Source organism: Acanthochromis polyacanthus, chromosome 17 (assembly GCF_021347895.1).
Source record: "Acanthochromis polyacanthus isolate Apoly-LR-REF ecotype Palm Island chromosome 17, KAUST_Apoly_ChrSc, whole genome shotgun sequence".
NCBI lineage: Eukaryota > Metazoa > Chordata > Actinopteri > Pomacentridae > Acanthochromis > Acanthochromis polyacanthus.
The window spans coordinates 21,233,185-21,252,932 of record NC_067129.1 but is presented as its reverse complement, the minus strand read 5'-3'; the positions used below and the strand labels follow the sequence as shown (position 1 = coordinate 21,252,932).

Sequence of the window (19,748 nt, the reverse complement as noted above, 5' to 3'; positions counted from 1 at the left end):
TCTATAGAGAAAATGCAGCAAAGTCTTCCCTGAAGTTGACAGTGTTGTTTTTTATGCTTTGAGTTGTGTATTCATGGTTGAGTTTTCTTCTAGAATTCTTGTAAAAGCAGAGCATGTTGGCTTACTCATTTACAAAACTCCTGTTGAAGTGGACGTGTCAGAGTAGAGTTGGAGCCATATTATTTATGATTACATCATGTACAAGATTTTGCAAGAAATTAGATTAACCCGGAGCCTTTAAGCAGAATACACACATGTGCACCAGCTGCTCAGAAGCTCCTCCGGTGACATTTTTGATCCCAGTTTCATGCGTTTCCCTGCACAGATCATCTTCCATTTGCACAACCTTGGCAATGCCGCTCAAGTATGTGACCGCGTACTTGGAAATTCCAACTTCTTAAAGTCAGTGGAAAACTGCAAAATCCACACCAGTTCCATCTGAGAAAAAAAAAAGACTGGCAACGAAATGGCCTTGAGTTCTGTTGAGTACTCAGAGCTTTAAACAGAGAAAGTAGCACAGCATAGTGAGACTGGTTGAGTTCCATAGACCCAGAAAGGAGGGGTAACTAGGAGCAGCATCTGAAAGTGGGGCAGGAAAGCATAAAGAGTTCCCCGAGCCCACAGAGCCCTCCCAGTGGTGTCTCTCCCAGCCAGCACTTTTAAAACAGCACTAGAATCAGTGGGCTGAGTGGTGCACTGCAGTCCCAGTCGCACAAGCCTGGCCTCAGTACAGACAGAGCTTTCTAGGGCAAATCAAAGCAAAAGACTTTTTCCACCACTAGTTTCTCTCGGTGAGGTTTTGAGGTTTGGAGCCTCGTCTTACTGGATAAAAAGAAACAACAAAACCATGGAATCGCTCTTAGATTTTCAAAAATCAAAAAAGTTGTGTTTAATGTGGTGGATGGAGGGCAAAATTCAAAAGTACTGTTGCTATTCAATCATTGTATTTTACTAGAAAGGGCTGACTAAGCCGCTGATGTTCTTTGTGTATGAAGACATTGACAATATCAATCAATATCTTTGTGTGAGACGGTGCTGTTGTACTAGAAGCCTGGAAAGAAAAATGCCTGCATGGACACAATCAGAAGAAATGATTGTAGGGGGAAAAAAAGATAAACAGAAGAGTGACAGCAGTGTGGACTGATTAAAGTTTTGTGGGACTATCTATGTTGACACCATGGCTGCTCTTGTAATATTTTCCACAAAGCACAATTACTGGTAACATATGTTTTTAGAGGTGTCACTGTTGGCCTGGAGTTTTAGACAAGACCAGACTAGCTGGACAACCTGCTATTGAAGAACGCAACACAGGGCTCCAGACTGAAACCAAAATGGCTGCGTATACAACCTTGCTTTCGGAGCGTCAAAGTTTAAAGTTCATATGGGGCGGCATGGCTCAGTGGGTAGAGTGGCCGTCTTGCAACCGAAGGGTTGCCGGTTTGATCCTCGCCCCATCGTGCTCGAGGTGTCCCTGAGCAAGACACTGAACCCCGAATTGCTCCTGATGGGTCGTGGTTAGCGCCTTGCATGGCAGCTTCCGCCATCAGTGTGTGAATGGGTGAATGTGATGTATCATGTAAAGCGCTTTGGGTACCTTGCAGGTATAGTAAATCGCTATATAAATACAGACCATATGACCTTGTTTGTGCAAGTGCATGATAACCTTCTGGCCGGCACACGTAGCTACTGTAGTTGAAAGAAGTACATTTTCTTCTTCACTGATTCAGTCTGCCTGAAAATGTGACACAATCTATTTTGCTGCAACTGTGTTCCAGTGAGGAAGTGATCTATAGCTGATTATTTTTTGACGCTGGTGAAAAGGAAAATTTGGTAGCACCAGTGCTGCCAGTGGAAAAATTAGTCTCGATCTCTGGACCAGCTCTTCATGAGGGCTGCATCGAAGGTGACATATCAGTTCCATTGACTGTATGTAAAATATGTACGTAGCCTCAGATCTACAAGTGAAGCTAACACTGAAGTTTTATTCTCTCTGTCAATCAGCAAGGGGTGATTCCATCAGTTGCAAAAAGAAGTCTGACTGTGTAGAAATCTTTAAGAAAATTGCCCTACTTTTCATTACTCTGCCAAGGAACTTGGCAGAGTAATGTGACGATTGGTGTTGGTTTGTCTGTCTGTTCGCAACATTACTCAAAAATGGATTAACAGATTAGAATGAAATTTTCAGAGTAGGTCAGATATGACACAAGGATAAAGTGATTAGATATTGGCAGTGATGCATCGTATAGTTTGGATTCAGTTAAAGATTTCTCTCATTGTGAGATAGCGGCACAGCAGCACTGTAACTATGACAACAAGTGAACACTGCATCAGCTGCCTGCTGATGATCACATGACTGTGCTGGTACTACAAATCGACCGCTGCAGATCACCAATTGTTTAAAAATTTTATCCGTTGGAAATCATACAACTGAGCAGCTTGACGGAGTACTGCACTCTTTTACTGCTTTTCTTATTTGATTTGTTGCATCAGTAAACGTGTTTCTAATGAGCTTGTGGTCTCCACCACTGATTTCAAGACTTTTAAATACAATTCAATGTATGATGTTTTATTAGGGTTCAATTTAGTCTAAAATTGTTAATAAAGCAGAGTGGATTTCGGGTGGCATTACCTTTTGGTTGACAGGTTGCTAACATATTGCTGCGTATTATTTCCGCTAGGTCACTGTCAGATCAGTTAAGTCAGATTTCAGAAGACCAAGATGGCAACGGCCAAATTTTCAAACTCAAAGCTTCAAAACACTAGTTCACAAACCAATGGGTGATGTCACAGTGGCTCCATACTTCTTTTTTTACACAGCCAATGGTGGTTGTATGTATTTTTACAGTATTAATAATGTTATTTGTAGAGTTTGACTACAATTCTACATTATCTCTGTGTTAAGCACAGAAGAAAACTTAAGAACCCAACTGTGTGCCCTCCTTTTGATGTTGAGCAGGTAGCATACAGTGGGTTTATCAGAGCTTCTTTGCGTAACACAACAGCCTGCTGTGGCTGACAACAAAGTCGGTAACAGAGGCGAGAGTGAAGACCTGAAAGTCGTCTTCGTATGAACAAAACGGAGCTGTACGACACTAAACTGCTGCACAGAGCTGAGGGAGACTGCAGAGTTAGTGATAGTTCTCACCATAAGCGACACCTTTCTGTCATGTTCAGACAGAAAGATTAGTTTGCCAGAATTGTTGGATTGCTGTGGAACATAGAGCTGTATGTCTTCTGCATGACAATAGAAGACCTGACTGAAGGGAAGTGTGTAAGTTAAGAGCAACAGCTGGCCAAGAACAGACCCTGGGGAACACAACAATAAAGTGTCAAGTGTCCAAAGTATGCCAGGTTTTCAGATTGATAGATGACTATTTTCTTTCTTGTCAACCCATTATTGGTTTAGTTTCATTAATTCTTTCATTCATGTAGTCAAACCTGTATTTCAGTATAAATCATTGAGGTTTCCCTCATTTGATCTGGAGATCTAGAGGAATATGCAGAGGAAAGATTTCATGGGGACAGTACTCTGGGGGAAAAAAGTAACCCAGAGTTGCATTTTAATGCTCCAGTAACCAGGTGTGGTAGTACCGTTAAACAAAGCATCATAACCTGGAAGAGTGTTCAATATACTGCTACACATGTTCAGTCAGTTGATGGTCTTATTGTAGTGAAATGAATGGTGTGTAATTACAACCTGCGAGTTTGGAAAATGCATTAATGAAACTTAAACTTTGATCTGTACTTTAGAAATTCTTGTCAGAAATGTGAAGTGTTGTATGGAGAATGTGCAGACCTGTGAAGGTTGAAGGCTGTGATTCTGGAGACAGATTGTTGATATCTCACTAATGAGCACATTCAGATAGATAACATGTAGCAGGTTTACTGTCCCTCTCACTTCCACTGCCTCCTTTCAGCCCAGTTTTATCTCCCTCCCTCACTAATGTGTATACGACACGCTGAAATAGTTAAAGGTGTTTGTTGTTGTTATATGATTATTGTATATAACTTACAGTGAATTGCACATCCAGTGCTTTTTTTTAGTTCATGTTTCTCTTGTACTCTATGGATTGTTGGATTAATTTAGAAGATGTTTTCAATCCGGTGTCCCAAACATTCTCAGTATATTTAGTTTCAGACATTCTTTTCGTGTGGTTCTCTTTTTCTCTTCACATGTCCTCTGCAGCTTGTTATTTAGCGAAAAACTAGCGTACCGATCTCGACCTTGCTGCAGTTCAGTAGAAAAATGTAGCTCTTTAATCAACCAGGTATGTGCTCTCTGTTGTTCTGAAGGGCCGAAGCTGGATTGTGAAGCGTAGCTATGAGGATTTCCGTGTGCTGGACAAACACCTGCACCTCTGCATCTACGACCGACGCTTCTCACAACTGCCTGAGCTGCCTCGATTGGACAGTCTGACTGATCAGTCAGAGGTAAGCACAAAAAGTTTCACGAGACATTTTTTTGTTCCACGATTTTACCTGAAGTGAATGATGGCCATACTTAAAAAGACTTGATAACGGACCTTTTTTTCTTACACTGCTTTGTTTGTGCACTCATTGATTCATCCAATGCTTACAAACCCTCAAGTGTAATAAATGATAGCATTTGTTGGCAATAAGCTTTAAAAATACTACAAAACAGGGTATCTGCTATCTACATAAAAGCAATTCCACTTAGTGTGTTTTGCTGTTCAACATGACCTGCATGGCTTTTGTCTTTGAAAAGCACAACTTGATATTTTACCAGTTATTCCTTCTTCCACCCACAAGTGAAATGTATTTTCAGGCAGACAAAAGCATAGCAGTCAGATTGCGGCTCTGAAAAGAATGCAGAGTTATCAAACCAAACTCGTCAAACCAGTTTATCACTGAGAGGGTATTGTTTGTAAGGATGCTTTCAGAGTAATAGCTTTACAAAGCTGCCTGCAGGACACTGTAATACTTTCACCAGTTGCTGCATAGAATACCTTTAATGTTTTGCTTTTTTTTGTTTCAAATGTGGAACGTGTTTGGTCATCAGATGATATTTGTGTGAGAGAGATTTAGATAATCTAGATACTTTCTTGAGAAAAGTGATGCTGTCAGCTTTAGATTAATGTTCAGATCTGTGGTACCAGAAGTCATCAAATTAAATTTCCCTTGTAATATGTAGTTAAAGCTGCAAATTTCATTTCAAGGGATTTACTGCAGCACTGTGCTCTTAGAGCACCTTAATTAGCTGCTTTTGTCCATCTACAAATGCATAGCAAAAGAAACAAGACTTTTAAGGTAATAATTAACATGGTTTGATGGCATTAGAAGAGCAGAGTTTAGTATTTGATGCATTAGTCTTCAGTGGTACTATGTGTAATATATGTAATGACTTACTGGTATGTGTCTTCTTCCATTTTAGTCAGTTTCTCAGATGTTGTTGGCTTACCTCTCCCGGCTCTCAGCTATTGCTGACAACAAGATCAACTGTGGGCCTGCTCTCACATGGATGGAGGTAACTCTGCTCAGTCCTCTGTATTTAAGGTGTACACCAAACTTTTAAGTTGGTCTGTGACATTTTTACCAAAGGGTAGTGCTTTTGCTTTAGCTGCTTATTCTTTATACTATTATTACATACATACATATATTGTAGTTACTGATGAAATTCATAAATGCTGCTGCACATTGTGAAGCAAAGATCAGCAGTTTAGTTCCTGCTGCAAAACTCCAGTGTTACAACACATTTACAATAGCCATACAGTGGTTCGTGTTGTGTTGCAGAGCTTTACTATTGTTATGTAATGCAGCAAAAAGAAACTCCAAAAACATCATGATGAAATAATAATAACCACAGACCTTTATCAATCAAGAAGTTAAAACAGAAAAATGATGACTGAAGAGATGTTTAAAACAGACCTGCAACCTTACAGTGCATTACTTTCTTATAGATGACTAACGCACATTTACTTGTCTCTACAGAATTACTACACACACAGCACTGTTCAAAAGTTTGAGGTCATTTAGAAATGTCCTTGTTTTTGAAAGAAAAGCAGTTTTTCCAATGAACATAACATTAAATCAATCAGAAATACAGTCTAGACATTGTTAATGTGGTAAATGACTATTATAGCTGGAAACGGCTGATTTTTTTAATGGAATATCTCCATAGGGGTACAGAGGAACATTTCCAGCAACCATCACTCCTGTGTTCTAATGCTACATTGTGTTAGCTAATGGTGTTTAAAGGCTAATAGATGATTAGAAAACCCTTGTGCAATTATGTTAGCACATGAATTTAAATGTGAGTTTTCATGGGAAACATGAAATTGTTTGGGTGACCCCAAACTTTTGAAAGGTATTACACACGTGGACAAAATTGTTGGTACCCCTCAGTTAAAGAAGGAAAAACCCACAATTCTCACTGAAATCACTTGAAACTCACAAAAGTAACAATAAATAAAAATTTATTGAAAATTAAATAATCAAAATCAGCCATCACTTTTGAATTGTTGATTAACATAATTATTTAAAAAAACAAACTAATGAAATAGGGCTGGACAAAAATGATGGTACCCATAACTTAATATTTTGTTGCACAACCTTTTGAGGCAATCACTGCAATTAAACGATTTCTGTATTTGTCAATGAGCGTTCTGCAGCTGTCAACAGGTATTTTGGCCCACTCCTCATGAGCAAACAGCTCCAGTTGTCTCAGGTTTGATGGGTGTCTTCTCCAAATGGCATGTTTCAGCTCCTTCCACATATGTTCAATGGGATTCAGATCTGGGCTCATAGAAGGCCACTTTAGAATAGTCCAACGCTTTTCTCTCAGCCATTCTTGGGTGTTTTTGGCTGTGTGTTTTGGATCGTTGTCCTGTTGGAAGACCCATGACCTGCGACTGAGACCAAGCTTTCTGACACGAGGCAGCACATTTCTCTCCAGAATGCCTTGATAGTCTTCAGATTTCATCGTACCTTGCACACTTTCAAGACACCCTGTGCCAGATGCAGCAAAGCAGCCCCAAAACATTACTGAGCCTCCTCCATGTTTCACCGTAGGGACAGTGTTCTTTTCTTCGTATGCTTGGTTTTTGAGTCTATGAACATAGAGTTGATGTGCCTTACCAAAAAGCTCCAGTTTGGTCTCATCTGTCCAAAGGACATTCTCCCAGAAGCTTTGTGGCTTGTCAACATGCATTTTTGCAAATTCCAGTCTGGCTTTTTTATGAGTTTTTTTCAGCAGTGGTGTCCTCCTTGGTCGTCTCCCATGAAGTCCACTTTGGCTCAAACAACGACGAATGGTGCGATCTGACACTGATGTACCTTGGCCTTGGAGTTCACCTTTAATTTCTTTGGAGGTTGCTCTGGGCTCTTTGGATACAATTCCAACGATCCGTCTCTTCAATTTGTCATCAATTTTCCTCTTGCGGCCACGTCCAGGGAGGTTGGCTACTGTCCCGTGGGTCTTGAACTTCTGAATAATATGAGCCACTGTTGTCACAGGAACTTCAAGCTGTTTAGAGATGGTCTTATAGCCTTTACCTTTAAGATGTTTGTCTATCATTTTTTTTCGGATGTCCTGGGACAATTCTCTCCTTCGCTTTCTGTTGTCCATGTTCAGTGTGGTACACACCTTTTCACCAAACAGCAGGGTGACTACTTGTCTCCCTTTAAATAGGCAGACTGACTGATTATGAGTTTGGAAACACCTGTGATGTCAATTAAATGACACACCTGAGTTAATCATGTCACTCTGGTCAAATAGTTTTCAATCTTTTATAGAGGTACCATCATTTTTGTCCAGGCCTGTTTCATTTGTTTGTTTTTTTAAATAATTATGTTAATCAACAATTCAAAAGTAATGGCTGTTTTTGATTATTTAATTTTCAGTAAATTTTTATTTATTGTTACTTTTGTGAGTTTCAAGTGATTTTAGTGAGAATTGTGGGTTTTTCCTTCTTTAACTGAGGGGTACCAACAATTTTGTCCACGTGTGTATATGTAAATACTATAGCACTACTGTAGCAATCCTACAGTCTTTTAACAGATATCGGCACAAACGTCTACTTGTCCTAACTATAAATACATTTTTCTCAATTCCAAAAACTCCTCAGCAAGTTGGTAGACAAGTTGCCGAATTTGCTTTTCATGAATGAACCAAAGAAGTGAAAGAAAGGTTACAGCTACTTATGAAATTAGTTAACATAATTATGTTATGAAATTACCATGTTTCTGTACCTTGTCTAACCCCTCGCAGTCATTCGTTAAGTGATGAATCTTGTGTGTATGTCTGTGTGTCCACCAGGTTGACAATAAGGGGAATCATCTGCTGGTTCACGAAGAGTCGTCTATCAACGTTCCAGCTATTGCTGCTGCCCATGTCATCAAGCGCTACATCGCCCAGGCCTCAGACGAGCTGTCCTTCGAGGTGACACCAGCTATAGTTCATTCATTCATTCATTATTTTGTATAGGAACAAAAACGTCATTTCTGTTTCACTAATTTGAGCAACTCAGTGCAATGTCTGATTAACCACATCTTTCATCTGTCCTTCTGAAAAACTGAAGTGTGTATCTGGAGTTTACTTGCCATGTTGTAGATGAATCACCATCCACTACAGCAGCACGTGACTTTCTCTATAAACTGTTTCAACAAGTATTCTGGTTGTGATCCATTTTATATTATGTTAGTAAAGAGTTTTTTTGATATTTTTCTCCAAAACATAAAAACTGCCGGCCCAAATTATGACCTTACAGTTCCCAGTAGACCCATGTTGTGTTACTGAGCCAGAAACTAGAAGAACAGCAAGCCCACTGTGCACAATTGTGTCTGGTTATTTAAGCATTTGTAAATAATTGATACTAAGTTAAGCACATTTTAGAATACAATAGAATAGAATAGCTTTATTGTCATCATACATGGGGACAATAAAGAAAATATAAATAGCTGCCACTGGACGGTGCACTGATAAGCTAAATTAAATAATAACAATAATAGTAAAATCAAATGTACATACACAACTGCTCAAAAATTTGGGGTCACCCCGACAATTTCATGTTTTCCATGAAAGCTCACACTTATATTCATGTGCTAACATAACTGCACAAGGGTTTTCTAATCATCAGTTAGCCTTTCAACACCATTAGCTAACACAATGTAGCATTAGAACACAGGACTGATGGTTGCTGTATATGCTGTTATGCTTTGTATAAAACAAGGCTATATTAAGAATTACAGTATATGCAAAGGAGGCAAGGTATATACAATACAGTGTGGGATGTATGAAATCAAGATTTCTCAAATTTTTCTGTTCTTCCGTCTCTAAATATGCAGAGAGAATTCTTCACAGATGTGTTCTCATCTGTTTTCCCTTGATGCATGAAGATTTTGTAGCACTGCATTTATCTGCCGACAGTGACTAAAGAGAAAAAGAACTGCTCGAGAAATAAAGATGTCTTCTTCAGTACAAATGTTAAGTGTGAACTAACATGGCAGCTTAATACACTTCAGGATAAGCTGCCTTGCTTTGAAGAATCCTTTCCAAAATTGAAAGTTAAAGCCTCGCTGTGTAACTGTTTCAATTTTAGTTACACTGGTGTCATCTATTGACAGTCAGACACAACTTTAATCTCCTCTGCTGTGCGCTCCTCACTGCAGGTTGGCGACATCGTGTCAGTGATTGACATGCCCCCTAAAGAGGACACCACGTGGTGGAGGGGAAAACATGGCTTTCAGGTATGCCGCTCACAAACCACCTCAAAGCCTGGGGGCAAAACCACACACCTCCTCATTACACACACAGGTTTTGTCTGTTAGCCTTTACCTCCGTCTGTCTGACTTTTGATTAGATTTGTACTTGAGGTTTTTCAAGGACGAGGAGAGAATGTTGCTTTGTAAAGCAGATTTCAAGTACTGTGAGATTGCTGGAACTCAAAGGAAGATACAAATCCTCCTTTATGTGAAGCTCTCGGGCAGATTACAGGGTGCGCCTGCCTCCCCCCTGTAAGACTGAACTGATTCATATTCCTACACAGTCTTCTGTGCAATCTTATGACACACCGAAACTGGTTTTGTTCACGACTTGTGTTTCAATCCACCATTGTCCTTTCAGTATCAACTCTAGAAATCCTGGTTTCTCAGCATTTTGTTTTCTTATGATACTTCACATTTTACCTGTAGGTGAAATGCAGTGAAAAATCAAATCATGAGTAACGTGTAATTGAGTTTTCAGCGTGAATCCTTTTAGGAGCAATACAAAAACAAACTGCTCAAGGGGGAAAAATGCAAGTTTTTTTTTTTTAATGAAGGTTAATAATCGTGAAGGAAGGCAGTATGTCCACTTTAAGTGTGTGCACATACGTTACGCCCAGAGAAGTGTGTACAAAACACTGTGGGTCAGGCTTGCTAAGTGGGCATTCAGGCAGAAAACAGGCCAGCATTAAAGCTACATGGGGGGCTGTGTTAGTTCAGTTTTAGGTACTGGTTAGACAGTGAAATATGATCCAGGAAGCCTAGTTGGAATAAAAGATTAATGCACTTAAAGGCTTACAACACGCCTAAACACAGCAGCTTGTAATACTCTCACACAGGATTTACTTACAGCAGCAACTACCATGTAGTATCTGTGATCACAGTAATTGCAACGTAAATAGTAGAAATGGGTCATTTACTTTAGAAAATGATTAACCAGGAATGGGCCTCTCTCTAGTCAAGCCCATAAATATTTGGACATTGACACATTTTTCAGCATTTGGGCTCTGCACAACACCACAATGGATTTGAAATGAAACTATCAGGGTTTAAGTGCAGACTTTCATTTTAATTTGAGGATATTTAAATCCAAATCAGGTGAATGGTGGAGAAATTAGAACACCCCTCCACCTTTTTAAGTGAACAGAAGTAATTGAACAGTTCGCTACTCAGCTGTTCCAGGGCCAGATGTGCGTTGCTCCCTCATTATTTCATTTACAAGGAGCAGATAAACGATCTAGAGTTCATTTCAAGCGTGCTATGTGCGTTTTCATCTGGTGAGGTTGTTTATAATTCGTATGGTCTGTACTTTGCTATGCTATGCGCTGTGAGATGACATATGTTGTGAATCTGTGTTTCATTTCAAATCATTGTGGTGCTATACAGAGCCAAAATGCGGAAAACCGTGTCAGTGTCCAAGTATTTATGTACCTGACTGAATGCCTTCAGTTGGCTACAGAAATTCGCGGCTGGATGATGCATTATGTTGTGCTTGACCTTTTTCTGACAAGCCTGTGCTGCTGGACCCCCCCAAAACTGTCACCCATTGTCTGGCTTGCTTTATTTTAATGATTAAGAGGGACTGTGGTTTTTCACATACGTTTATAGTTGGTCCGAACCCAGCCACAGACTTTTAATCTTCCTTCGGGCACAGATTTAACATTCTCCTCCAAAACACATGTAGCAGGCAGCCGTCACAGTGTGCGCATCACTGGAGTGTTTACAAGGCGTGCATCTCCACTTTTTGCCAATAGCACTAAATTATGCAAATTACAGAAGGAAATACAGTAACAGATTGAGTATGTACTCTGCTGGATTTATTAAGTCACTGCAACAGTTGATCTTCCTGCAAAAGTTGTCAGCAGCTCAGGACTAAAAGTAAACACAGGGCAGATGGGATTCACGGTACACAAGGCAGAAGATTTTAGTGATGAACAGAAACATGAATTATATATAGACCTCTGCAGTATAGAACCGTGGTTACAACTAGATAAAATATTATTAATGAACACAGTCTTTGATTAGTCTAAGAGCAACAGTAGGGTGTCATGGTTTAAAGGATCTATCTTTTAACATTTTTCATATGCCTACATGTGCATTAGAACAGTTCCCTTCCTAATGTGACTGTCGTGTAAGTGAAGGAAGATAAATTCAATAATACATGTATTTCCAAAGTGTAAATGCAGTTCTCTCTTTGAATTAGTATCCTCCCTTTACACTACAGAAACACTGTCCAAGGAAAAGAAGAGGGAGTTCTATACTTATTAGACTGGCCACCCTTTAGATACTAAACTTGACCTTTGTCCTTTGTGTTCACTATGAATCCTACCATACTGATAATGAGACATAAAGATTGCAGCATTATACCTGATGGGCATCATAAGAAATACTAAGAGTAATACAGTAGTGCCAGAAAGATTTAAACTGCATTCCAACATCATTTCATTGTCATTCATACCTGATTTTGGAAACATTTGGCCACTGAACTGTGCATCTGCTAGGGATGTGCGCGACTAGTCGTTTAATCGTTTAACCGCCTACTCATTTATTAAACGTTTAGTATTTTACTAGTCGGTTAAACGCTGCATCAAGCATCATGCACCTTGTTCTTCGCGACACTGCATCAGCTTCTTTGTAAACAGGCTGAGCAGCCAGGGAGAGAATTGCTCCTCCTCCCCTCCCCTCACACGCACATGTAGCAGGGGCGGTCGACCTCCGGATGACACGTTTATTTCTCCTAACCTACACCGCCTGTCCGTTCACACACCCCCCTTGAAACTATGGCTTGTTATGTTCAGCAATGTTGCGTGTCGCAATATTGTGACTTTGGCGCTTAAAGGGTTAAATTGCAAGTTTTCCGAACCGACTAGTCGCTAATTTTATTGGCGACTAGTCGGTTCGGAAATTAGTCGAAATTTCCATCCCTAGCATCTGCACGTCAGTCCAGGATCTGAATGCACAATGAGCTCTTGCTTGAGTCCAGCAAGTACATACTCATAGACTGCCATAAATTCAATGAAAAATGTGCACATTTGCATAAATTCAATGCAGACTGGATCCTGTGTGTACTGAGGCATTAAGCAAGAGTAGGAATACCTAGAAATAACTAGAGCTGTTAAAAAAAAACTAGGCAAGGTTAAAGAGATGTCTTTGGGTTTTTTTTAGAATGTCTTCAATGCTGCTCTAAAGCCTGGGTTTGAGGCCTGAACCTCCTGTGACCTGCTGCCCTCTCTCTTGTGTCTTTTGGCTCTCTGCCAACAAGAAGTAGTTGTGCAGTTTATCCTCACTGGCAGGATGGCAGCCAGCAGCTTCTACCGATGCCTTCGGTTGTATTTCAGCAGCTACAGACAGTTGGCCTTCTCTGGTTTACACAGCTTCTTCTTCTGAACACATGAGGACATGCAGAGGCTGTTTTCTACCTATAGATGTTGACTATGAGTCCACTGATTCCTGAGAATTAAACTTCTATGTGTATTAGACTTGCACTTTCTAAATTAAAACTAAAAGCAAAGGAAAACTCAGTCGTGGACTGTTTTTGGCAACAGATTGATGCAGCAGAAGCAGAGTAGCACAGTGGCAGTACCACCTCTGTCCATTAGGGGGTAGTCAGTCAGTGATGCCAGAGGTGGAGTGTGTTTGGTGTCAACTTTAAATCCCTAAAGACAAAACGCAACTGTTCCAAAGTGCTGTTTATATCGTGAGCTTTTACCCTTTGTGTAATGTAATTGGTATACATATGCAAATAATGCAGAACAAGCAACACAAAGCTGTCTATATTCATTATTTATTTTACCTTTTTTACATTATTTAGTTGTCTAGTAAAGTAGTAAACCTACTACCAAGCTAAATTCACCCTGATCAAAGAGATAGAATTAATCTGAAGCATTACGAATTAAATAGAAATTTTAAAATAATAATAATGTAGCTCAGCTAATTTTGAAATCGCATGGCTGTTGTGACAGCCACACCTATAGATACTTTCTCAGTGTGTATGTTTCAATCTAAAAGTTGATTTTCTCTCACTGCTGTACTCTCTCTAGGTTGGCTTCTTTCCCAGCGAGTGTGTGGAGCTCATAAATGATAAAGTGCCGCAGTCCATGACCAACTCTGTGCCCAAACCAGGTACTGCTCCTCCTCCTCGACTCAAACCATTCACAGGAATTGTGTTAGAAGGCAGTTATCACTGATGGCAGTTAAGGTCTCACTGATATGGCCGCATTTTCAGGAAATGGTGTGGCCTCAGATGGATGATTTGGCTGTGTGTGTGTGTGTGTGTGTGTGTGCACGTTTGTGTGTTTCAGGGTTTAGATTTTTTGTTAGAAACAACAGATATTTGCTATGTGCCAACAACATTTGATCTATTATATATGTTTAGCAGAGTCAAGTCCACCTTTATAAATGAAACTGAATATGCAGAGCACTATGAGAGGTCTCCATCTGTTTCAGAGCAGATTTGTTATCCATAATCACCAGTATAAAGATGATTCAGTTTATCACCATGTTAGTGTGAAAGGAAAGCCATAATTCTGACACATCGTCGGCTGAAATATCCTGCTCATCATGTTACATTGACTCAGCAGTATGCAAATCCGTTGCAAATAAGTGTGCTAATCTATAGCAGATAAGCTCTCTAGCACACTCCGAAGAGTGTCAAAGACAAATATATACCATAAACCCTCTGGGAATCAAAGAGAACACTTAACAGCTTTTGACAGCTATGTTAGAGGCTTTGAGTTGAATGTGAACTTTGTCCTCACCTCCTCGCACGCTGAATTACACACTGCAGCTGTCATCAAACATAGCTGCTCACGTCATGCTGCCATGAACGATCCCTTTATTGACCAAACCTTAATGTCTTGTACTAGTCCACACCCCTACTCCCAAATCAAACATTGATTAAACCAGTATGACTCAGTATCACAGCCATCCTGCTGGCTTCAGTGTGGATTATGGATGACACAGCTAAAAAACATGACAAATCCACTATTAATGGGGAGGGGGTGTCGTGTATGTACAGGGTATCTGATGTGCGATCCATTTTCAAAGTTTTTGAGCCTTTCAGGCTGTAACTGATCTCAGATGCATCCTAAAAGTTAAATGTTGCAGTGCACACATGGCACACTCCTCAGTTCAAGGCTTGACTGTATCTGCTTGCCCACTCCCCTGCTTTTAAGCAATGTCTCAGTGCTTGTTGCTGGTTTATGTTTGTTTTTTGCATGTGTCCTTGTGGGTTAATCATGTGTTTTTCTTTCGAGTATCTGCAGGTCAAGTACATAATTTAGATATTCTAGATGCAGGTAAAAGTTATCCATCATAAACGTTGAATAGTTCTTAAGCTCTTGATTATTTGGGCTTATATTTTACATAATAATAGCCAAGTCTGTTTAGTTTTCTATATCCTGCAGATGCTCCACTGTTGGTAATATTTGCATTACTAAATGAGCACATCTTGGACCAAGCTCGTTATCAACTGTTGAATAACTAAGTGGAATGCTGTTTCAGCTGCCTGTGTATCTTATAAAACTTGCGTTGTTTGCCCTCCACTGCCTCAGTGCATCATTAATACTGTTGTTGTCTCACTGCACAGGGATGCACAGTAGAGTTTAGCATGTGTCTTGATTTGTTGCATTTGACTGTGACTCCTCTGCCTCAGCCTCCCCCTGCTCTGGCCTGCAGCCTGCTTCTTGGAATCTCTTCCCCCCATGTGCGTGTTGGTATACACACTTCACCTGCCTGTCCACTCACCCCACCCACCCACACTCACTGGCTCACTGACACACACAAGCATTTGCACATATGCACTTTTATATTTTGTATCACTAATTTTCAATATTTATTGTCAAGTTTTAATCCTTAAGATTTCAGTCCTGGTTGATTTGTGATTGTTAACGCTTTAATGCTACAGGTTCAAGAGTTCTGCAATCAGCAGGAATTTGCTTTAACTCTGGTCATTTTCAACCATTCTTCATGATTAAAATGGAGTTTGACTTTGATTAAAGATGCAACAAAGCAAAAAGCTGCTTTTAAATCTGTTGTTTAGCTACACTTTAATGTGAATCATTTGCAGAAGGAAAGGTTTGCTTAGCGTACTGGTGGAGAGTACACGATAAACCAGTGATCTGACAACTACAGAAAATAGTGCTGAATCACATGCTGCATCCTGTCTTGCTCATCCTCTACGTGTAGTTAGATGATTTTAATCTCATGCTTGAATGGCGGACACTGCCACACGTTATGAAAATTACTGTAAGTCAAAAACCAGGTTTAATTTTCTGAAAATCTTAAGGATTCTAACTTTTCTCATGGAGGAACACATGTTCATTTGAAGATTAGTAAATACTATACAATATTTGTTAGACGATAAATGCACAGCGTTTTCATTGAGCATAATTCATTACTTAGAATTTTTATTTGTACAGTTTTTACACACTCAAAGTCCCCAAAGTACACAGTTGTTCTGTTCTCTAACTTGAAGTGCTTCTCTCCCTCTGCTGATTCTCTCATGTCTCCATCATCCATCCATCCCAATGTCTGTTGGTCCATCTGTCCATCGGGATGCATGCAGACTTGGAGATGGAGAGTGTAATACAGGACAGTGCATGGGTGGCCGACCCGCTAAACCACTACAGCCTAAGTTCAGGTAGACAAAAAAAACTCTTGGTCTGTTGCACCGCCACCCATTAACTAACTCCTCACCCTCGAGTGATGTGTTTGCATTATGTAGCTTTAACACGACTAGTCTGTGTCTCTGTCACAGTAGATTTGAACTGGGAATGTAGTATGGGTTATAGCTTCGCCCGTCACACAAAAATAGTCCTGTGCACTTTGTGGTGTTGCGTCGGTAGAGGAACAAGTTTCACAGCCTCATAAACTGTCCTGTCGGTGACCTTTAACACACTTACCCACATAATCTCCACACTCTGATCTTGGACTAATTAGCCTTTAGAAACATCTTGTTGTAGTGTAACAGTCAGGCATGCGTGGCACAGTGGTGTGGAAATATGCCTTTTTCCAGTGTTTGTGTATAAACTCTGTTTCACTTGAACTGTTATATGAAAAGGTCTGTATTATTTCTTCATTATTTTATCCTTCTTATCATGTGAATGTGTTATGGATATGTTGTAGATTTGCCTGAATGTACATTCTATGCCTGTTTTGCATGCCATCTGTCTGTAGAAAAGAATAGAAATACTGTACATTAAAGTCTTGTGAATAGATGCAGTACCCCACTTTTCAAACACACTCTCAAAAGAGAACAGTCTTATCCCTCCAGCCCTCAATTCTTTTATCTGTTGTGGCCCCTCAAGGTGTATGCAAATGACTTCAGGGGTAAGCCAGGTTACTACAGCATTTCTCAAAGCTGCTGAATGTACCCTGTGTCTGGATGAGGGCCAGCTGTGTTTGTGTGTGTCTGTTTGGTCGAAGCTGAAAGGCCACGGCAGGGGTGCCGTGGTGCTAGGTCTCGACCAGCCTTGATTTATTTAATCCTTTTACAATGAGGGGGCCTGTAAACCCATCCATTGAGCGTTAAGCTTTGTGCTGCAACAGTAAGAATCTCTGTCTCTCTCTCCATGGTGACTGAAAGAGCACATTCCTGCAGGGAGCCACACAGCATTGGAAAAATATGCTTGCTCTGGCTAGATCTGCTCTGCTCACCACTAACCTTTGCTGCTTCCCAGTAAAACGATGGAAATTGTTAACATGCTGCACTGTTCCAGTTTAAATCAAGACCATACAAGTGTGGAGCCACTCGTCCTCTGGTCTTGGTGCTTGTGTTGTGTTGCAGTGGAAGCTGGGATTGGAGTCCACTTCCTTGACAATAAAAATAGACTCTTTTGTTGACATCAGTTTGAAAATGAAGAACTGTGGACTTTTAATAAATAATAATGGTCAGACGTCTTTGTCCCCCAGACACCCCAGTAGATTTGACCCAGATGTAGAGCCCACCCGCCTCTGCTCCCCTCAGTTCAGGCTTCGTCATGTCTGGGGACCAGTGATTTGGGCAGCTGTGTGCGTACATGAGCCAAGACAGCTGGTTATATGAGGCAGAGAGGAAAGGAAATGGGGAGAGAATGTGTGAGACAGAGTAAGATCTGTTCTCCTGTTCCTGAGGATCTCAGATCATTTCCTGATACTTTGACACTAAGCGAGATCCCGTGTGCAACGTGTTGTCCTGGAGCTTCAGTATGAGACTTGCTGTAGACTGAACCTTTGTTGAAAGGGGGGTACTTTTGATTATATATTAACAACTAAGGCTAACTGATTAAGCGCCTAAAGCAAAAGGGCAGTTTTTACCTTTACTCCTGTCAGTCGAACTGGTAAACAGCTGTTAAACATGTCTAGTTGTATACTTATGCTGAACTGTGTTACATCGTGATCTGCACTGGTGTCTAATTAGAGAAACCAGTTTGTTACATTAACTGTGTTGTTGCAAATGTACAGGAGTTTAACCAGCATATAGACATTTATATTTACTGCTGTGTCTAAGTTTAGGTTTCAAACAACATGTTGTTCTGCTCTTCTGGCATTCAGCTGCAAAATACATTTCCTCCTCCTTTCCACATACCAGCAGTCAAATAGATTATAAATATGCATGCAAAATACCAGCTGCATGATCTGACACAAAGCTCCTGACCTGTTATATGGCATAAGATATTGGAGCAGGAACTTACTGCTTCCTGCTTACCAAAGGAAAACTAAGTAAATACTTATCTGGTTAAAACTGAATTATAGCTAATATGTGAATTTCTGTAATTTGTTTTATTAGAAAGGAAATATAATGGCATATAGATATGTCATTTCTGAGAAAAAGATGTTCAAATTTTCACTAACCACAAAATAGATCCTAAAAGCAAATCTTAGCATGTGTACTTTGTGTGTTTGCTGCATTGTGTCTTTATATTGCTGCTGGCTGCAGTTACAGACCTCTGGTTTTGTAATCTGTGAGCTGTAGGGTTCGTCAGTATTCTTAATACACGGAGTAAATGACTAAAGTCGTAGAAACTGGGTTAGACTTCACTAAAGATTTTTGCTGCACTGTATCGGAGTTTCTTCAGAGTTCACTTAATTGTTGTTTGGGACCCACAACTAAGTTCTGTGTCATATATTAGCTGAACAGTTAAGATTTCATAGGTTTACAAACCCGGGAAAAGTTGTATTTTCACCCTCATAAAAATGGGTTACTTGTCATTTTAAGAATTCACCATCTCCCCAGAGGTTCATAGATGGCTGGTGTCTTCAGTGGTGAGCTGTCCCAAAGGTCAACTTTATTTGCTGTTTTACTCACATGTCTGTGTCAGTCAAACTGCCTTCCTAGCGTTCCAACGGTTTCAGCAAAATTGTAATTCCACGATTTGATTTTCAAGGTGTCACACAGCAAACAAATAAAACTACAAAACATTGGACATTGTATATAAATTTGATTTAGAGAAGAGGAAACTGTAATCCCATCCTGTTTATTCAGCCCCAAGGCATCTATTAGAGCTCCTCATGATCATGTCAGAAGTAAACTGCTAATAAGTTTCACTGTGTACTTCCAGAGGTCACCATTTCACCTTGTTTCTTGGTTGAAATACTTCTTCTCCATTGGTGACACTGTTGGAGACATCCCATATGAACTGTGCTCTGCAAAACAAACTTGTTTCACTTGAATTAGTTTTGATTTTCATAGTGATTTTCTGCAGTGGACTGAGTGCCAGGTGATACTCTGAGAAAACCGTTTCATAGAGCATGATGTCACTTACACAGGAAAGAAAAGTGTGGCCAATTAAAATGCAAAAATACTTTATTACATCAATAGAGCTGCGTTCAAAGTCCCACTTCAGGTACAGAATTATTATCAGCAATTTGTAAATATCCAAACATGAAAAAAATGGCTTTGCAAAAAAGGGTCCTTATGACTGATATACATTGTAGTAATATTTTAATATCAATTCATTAATGTGTATATGTTTTACTGCTATTGTAGATTTTCAAGAACCTAGATTTAATTATGTTTCAGTCTGTTACGGAGTGTAGTCCAGTGGTTT

General features: G+C 39.9%; 1 protein-coding gene across 4 annotated transcripts in view; it reads left to right on the top strand.

Moving 5' to 3' along the window:
• The window catches only part of arhgap32b (Rho GTPase activating protein 32b), a 130,838-nt gene that overhangs the window by 84,354 nt on the left and 26,736 nt on the right, over positions 1-19,748 (top strand). For 3 of the 4 annotated variants that reach the window (XM_051937142.1, XM_051937141.1, XM_051937144.1), the window contains 7 exons: positions 4,294-4,431; positions 5,393-5,485; positions 8,276-8,398; positions 9,628-9,705; positions 13,761-13,842; positions 15,374-15,424; positions 16,286-16,360. In XM_051937142.1, coding sequence (XP_051793102.1) covers positions 4,294-4,431; positions 5,393-5,485; positions 8,276-8,398; positions 9,628-9,705; positions 13,761-13,842; positions 15,374-15,424; positions 16,286-16,360 — 640 coding nt within the window. The remainder of the gene's footprint in view (positions 1-4,293; positions 4,432-5,392; positions 5,486-8,275; positions 8,399-9,627; positions 9,706-13,760; positions 13,843-15,373; positions 15,425-16,285; positions 16,361-19,748) is intronic. The other variant, XM_051937143.1, reaches the window with a different exon arrangement.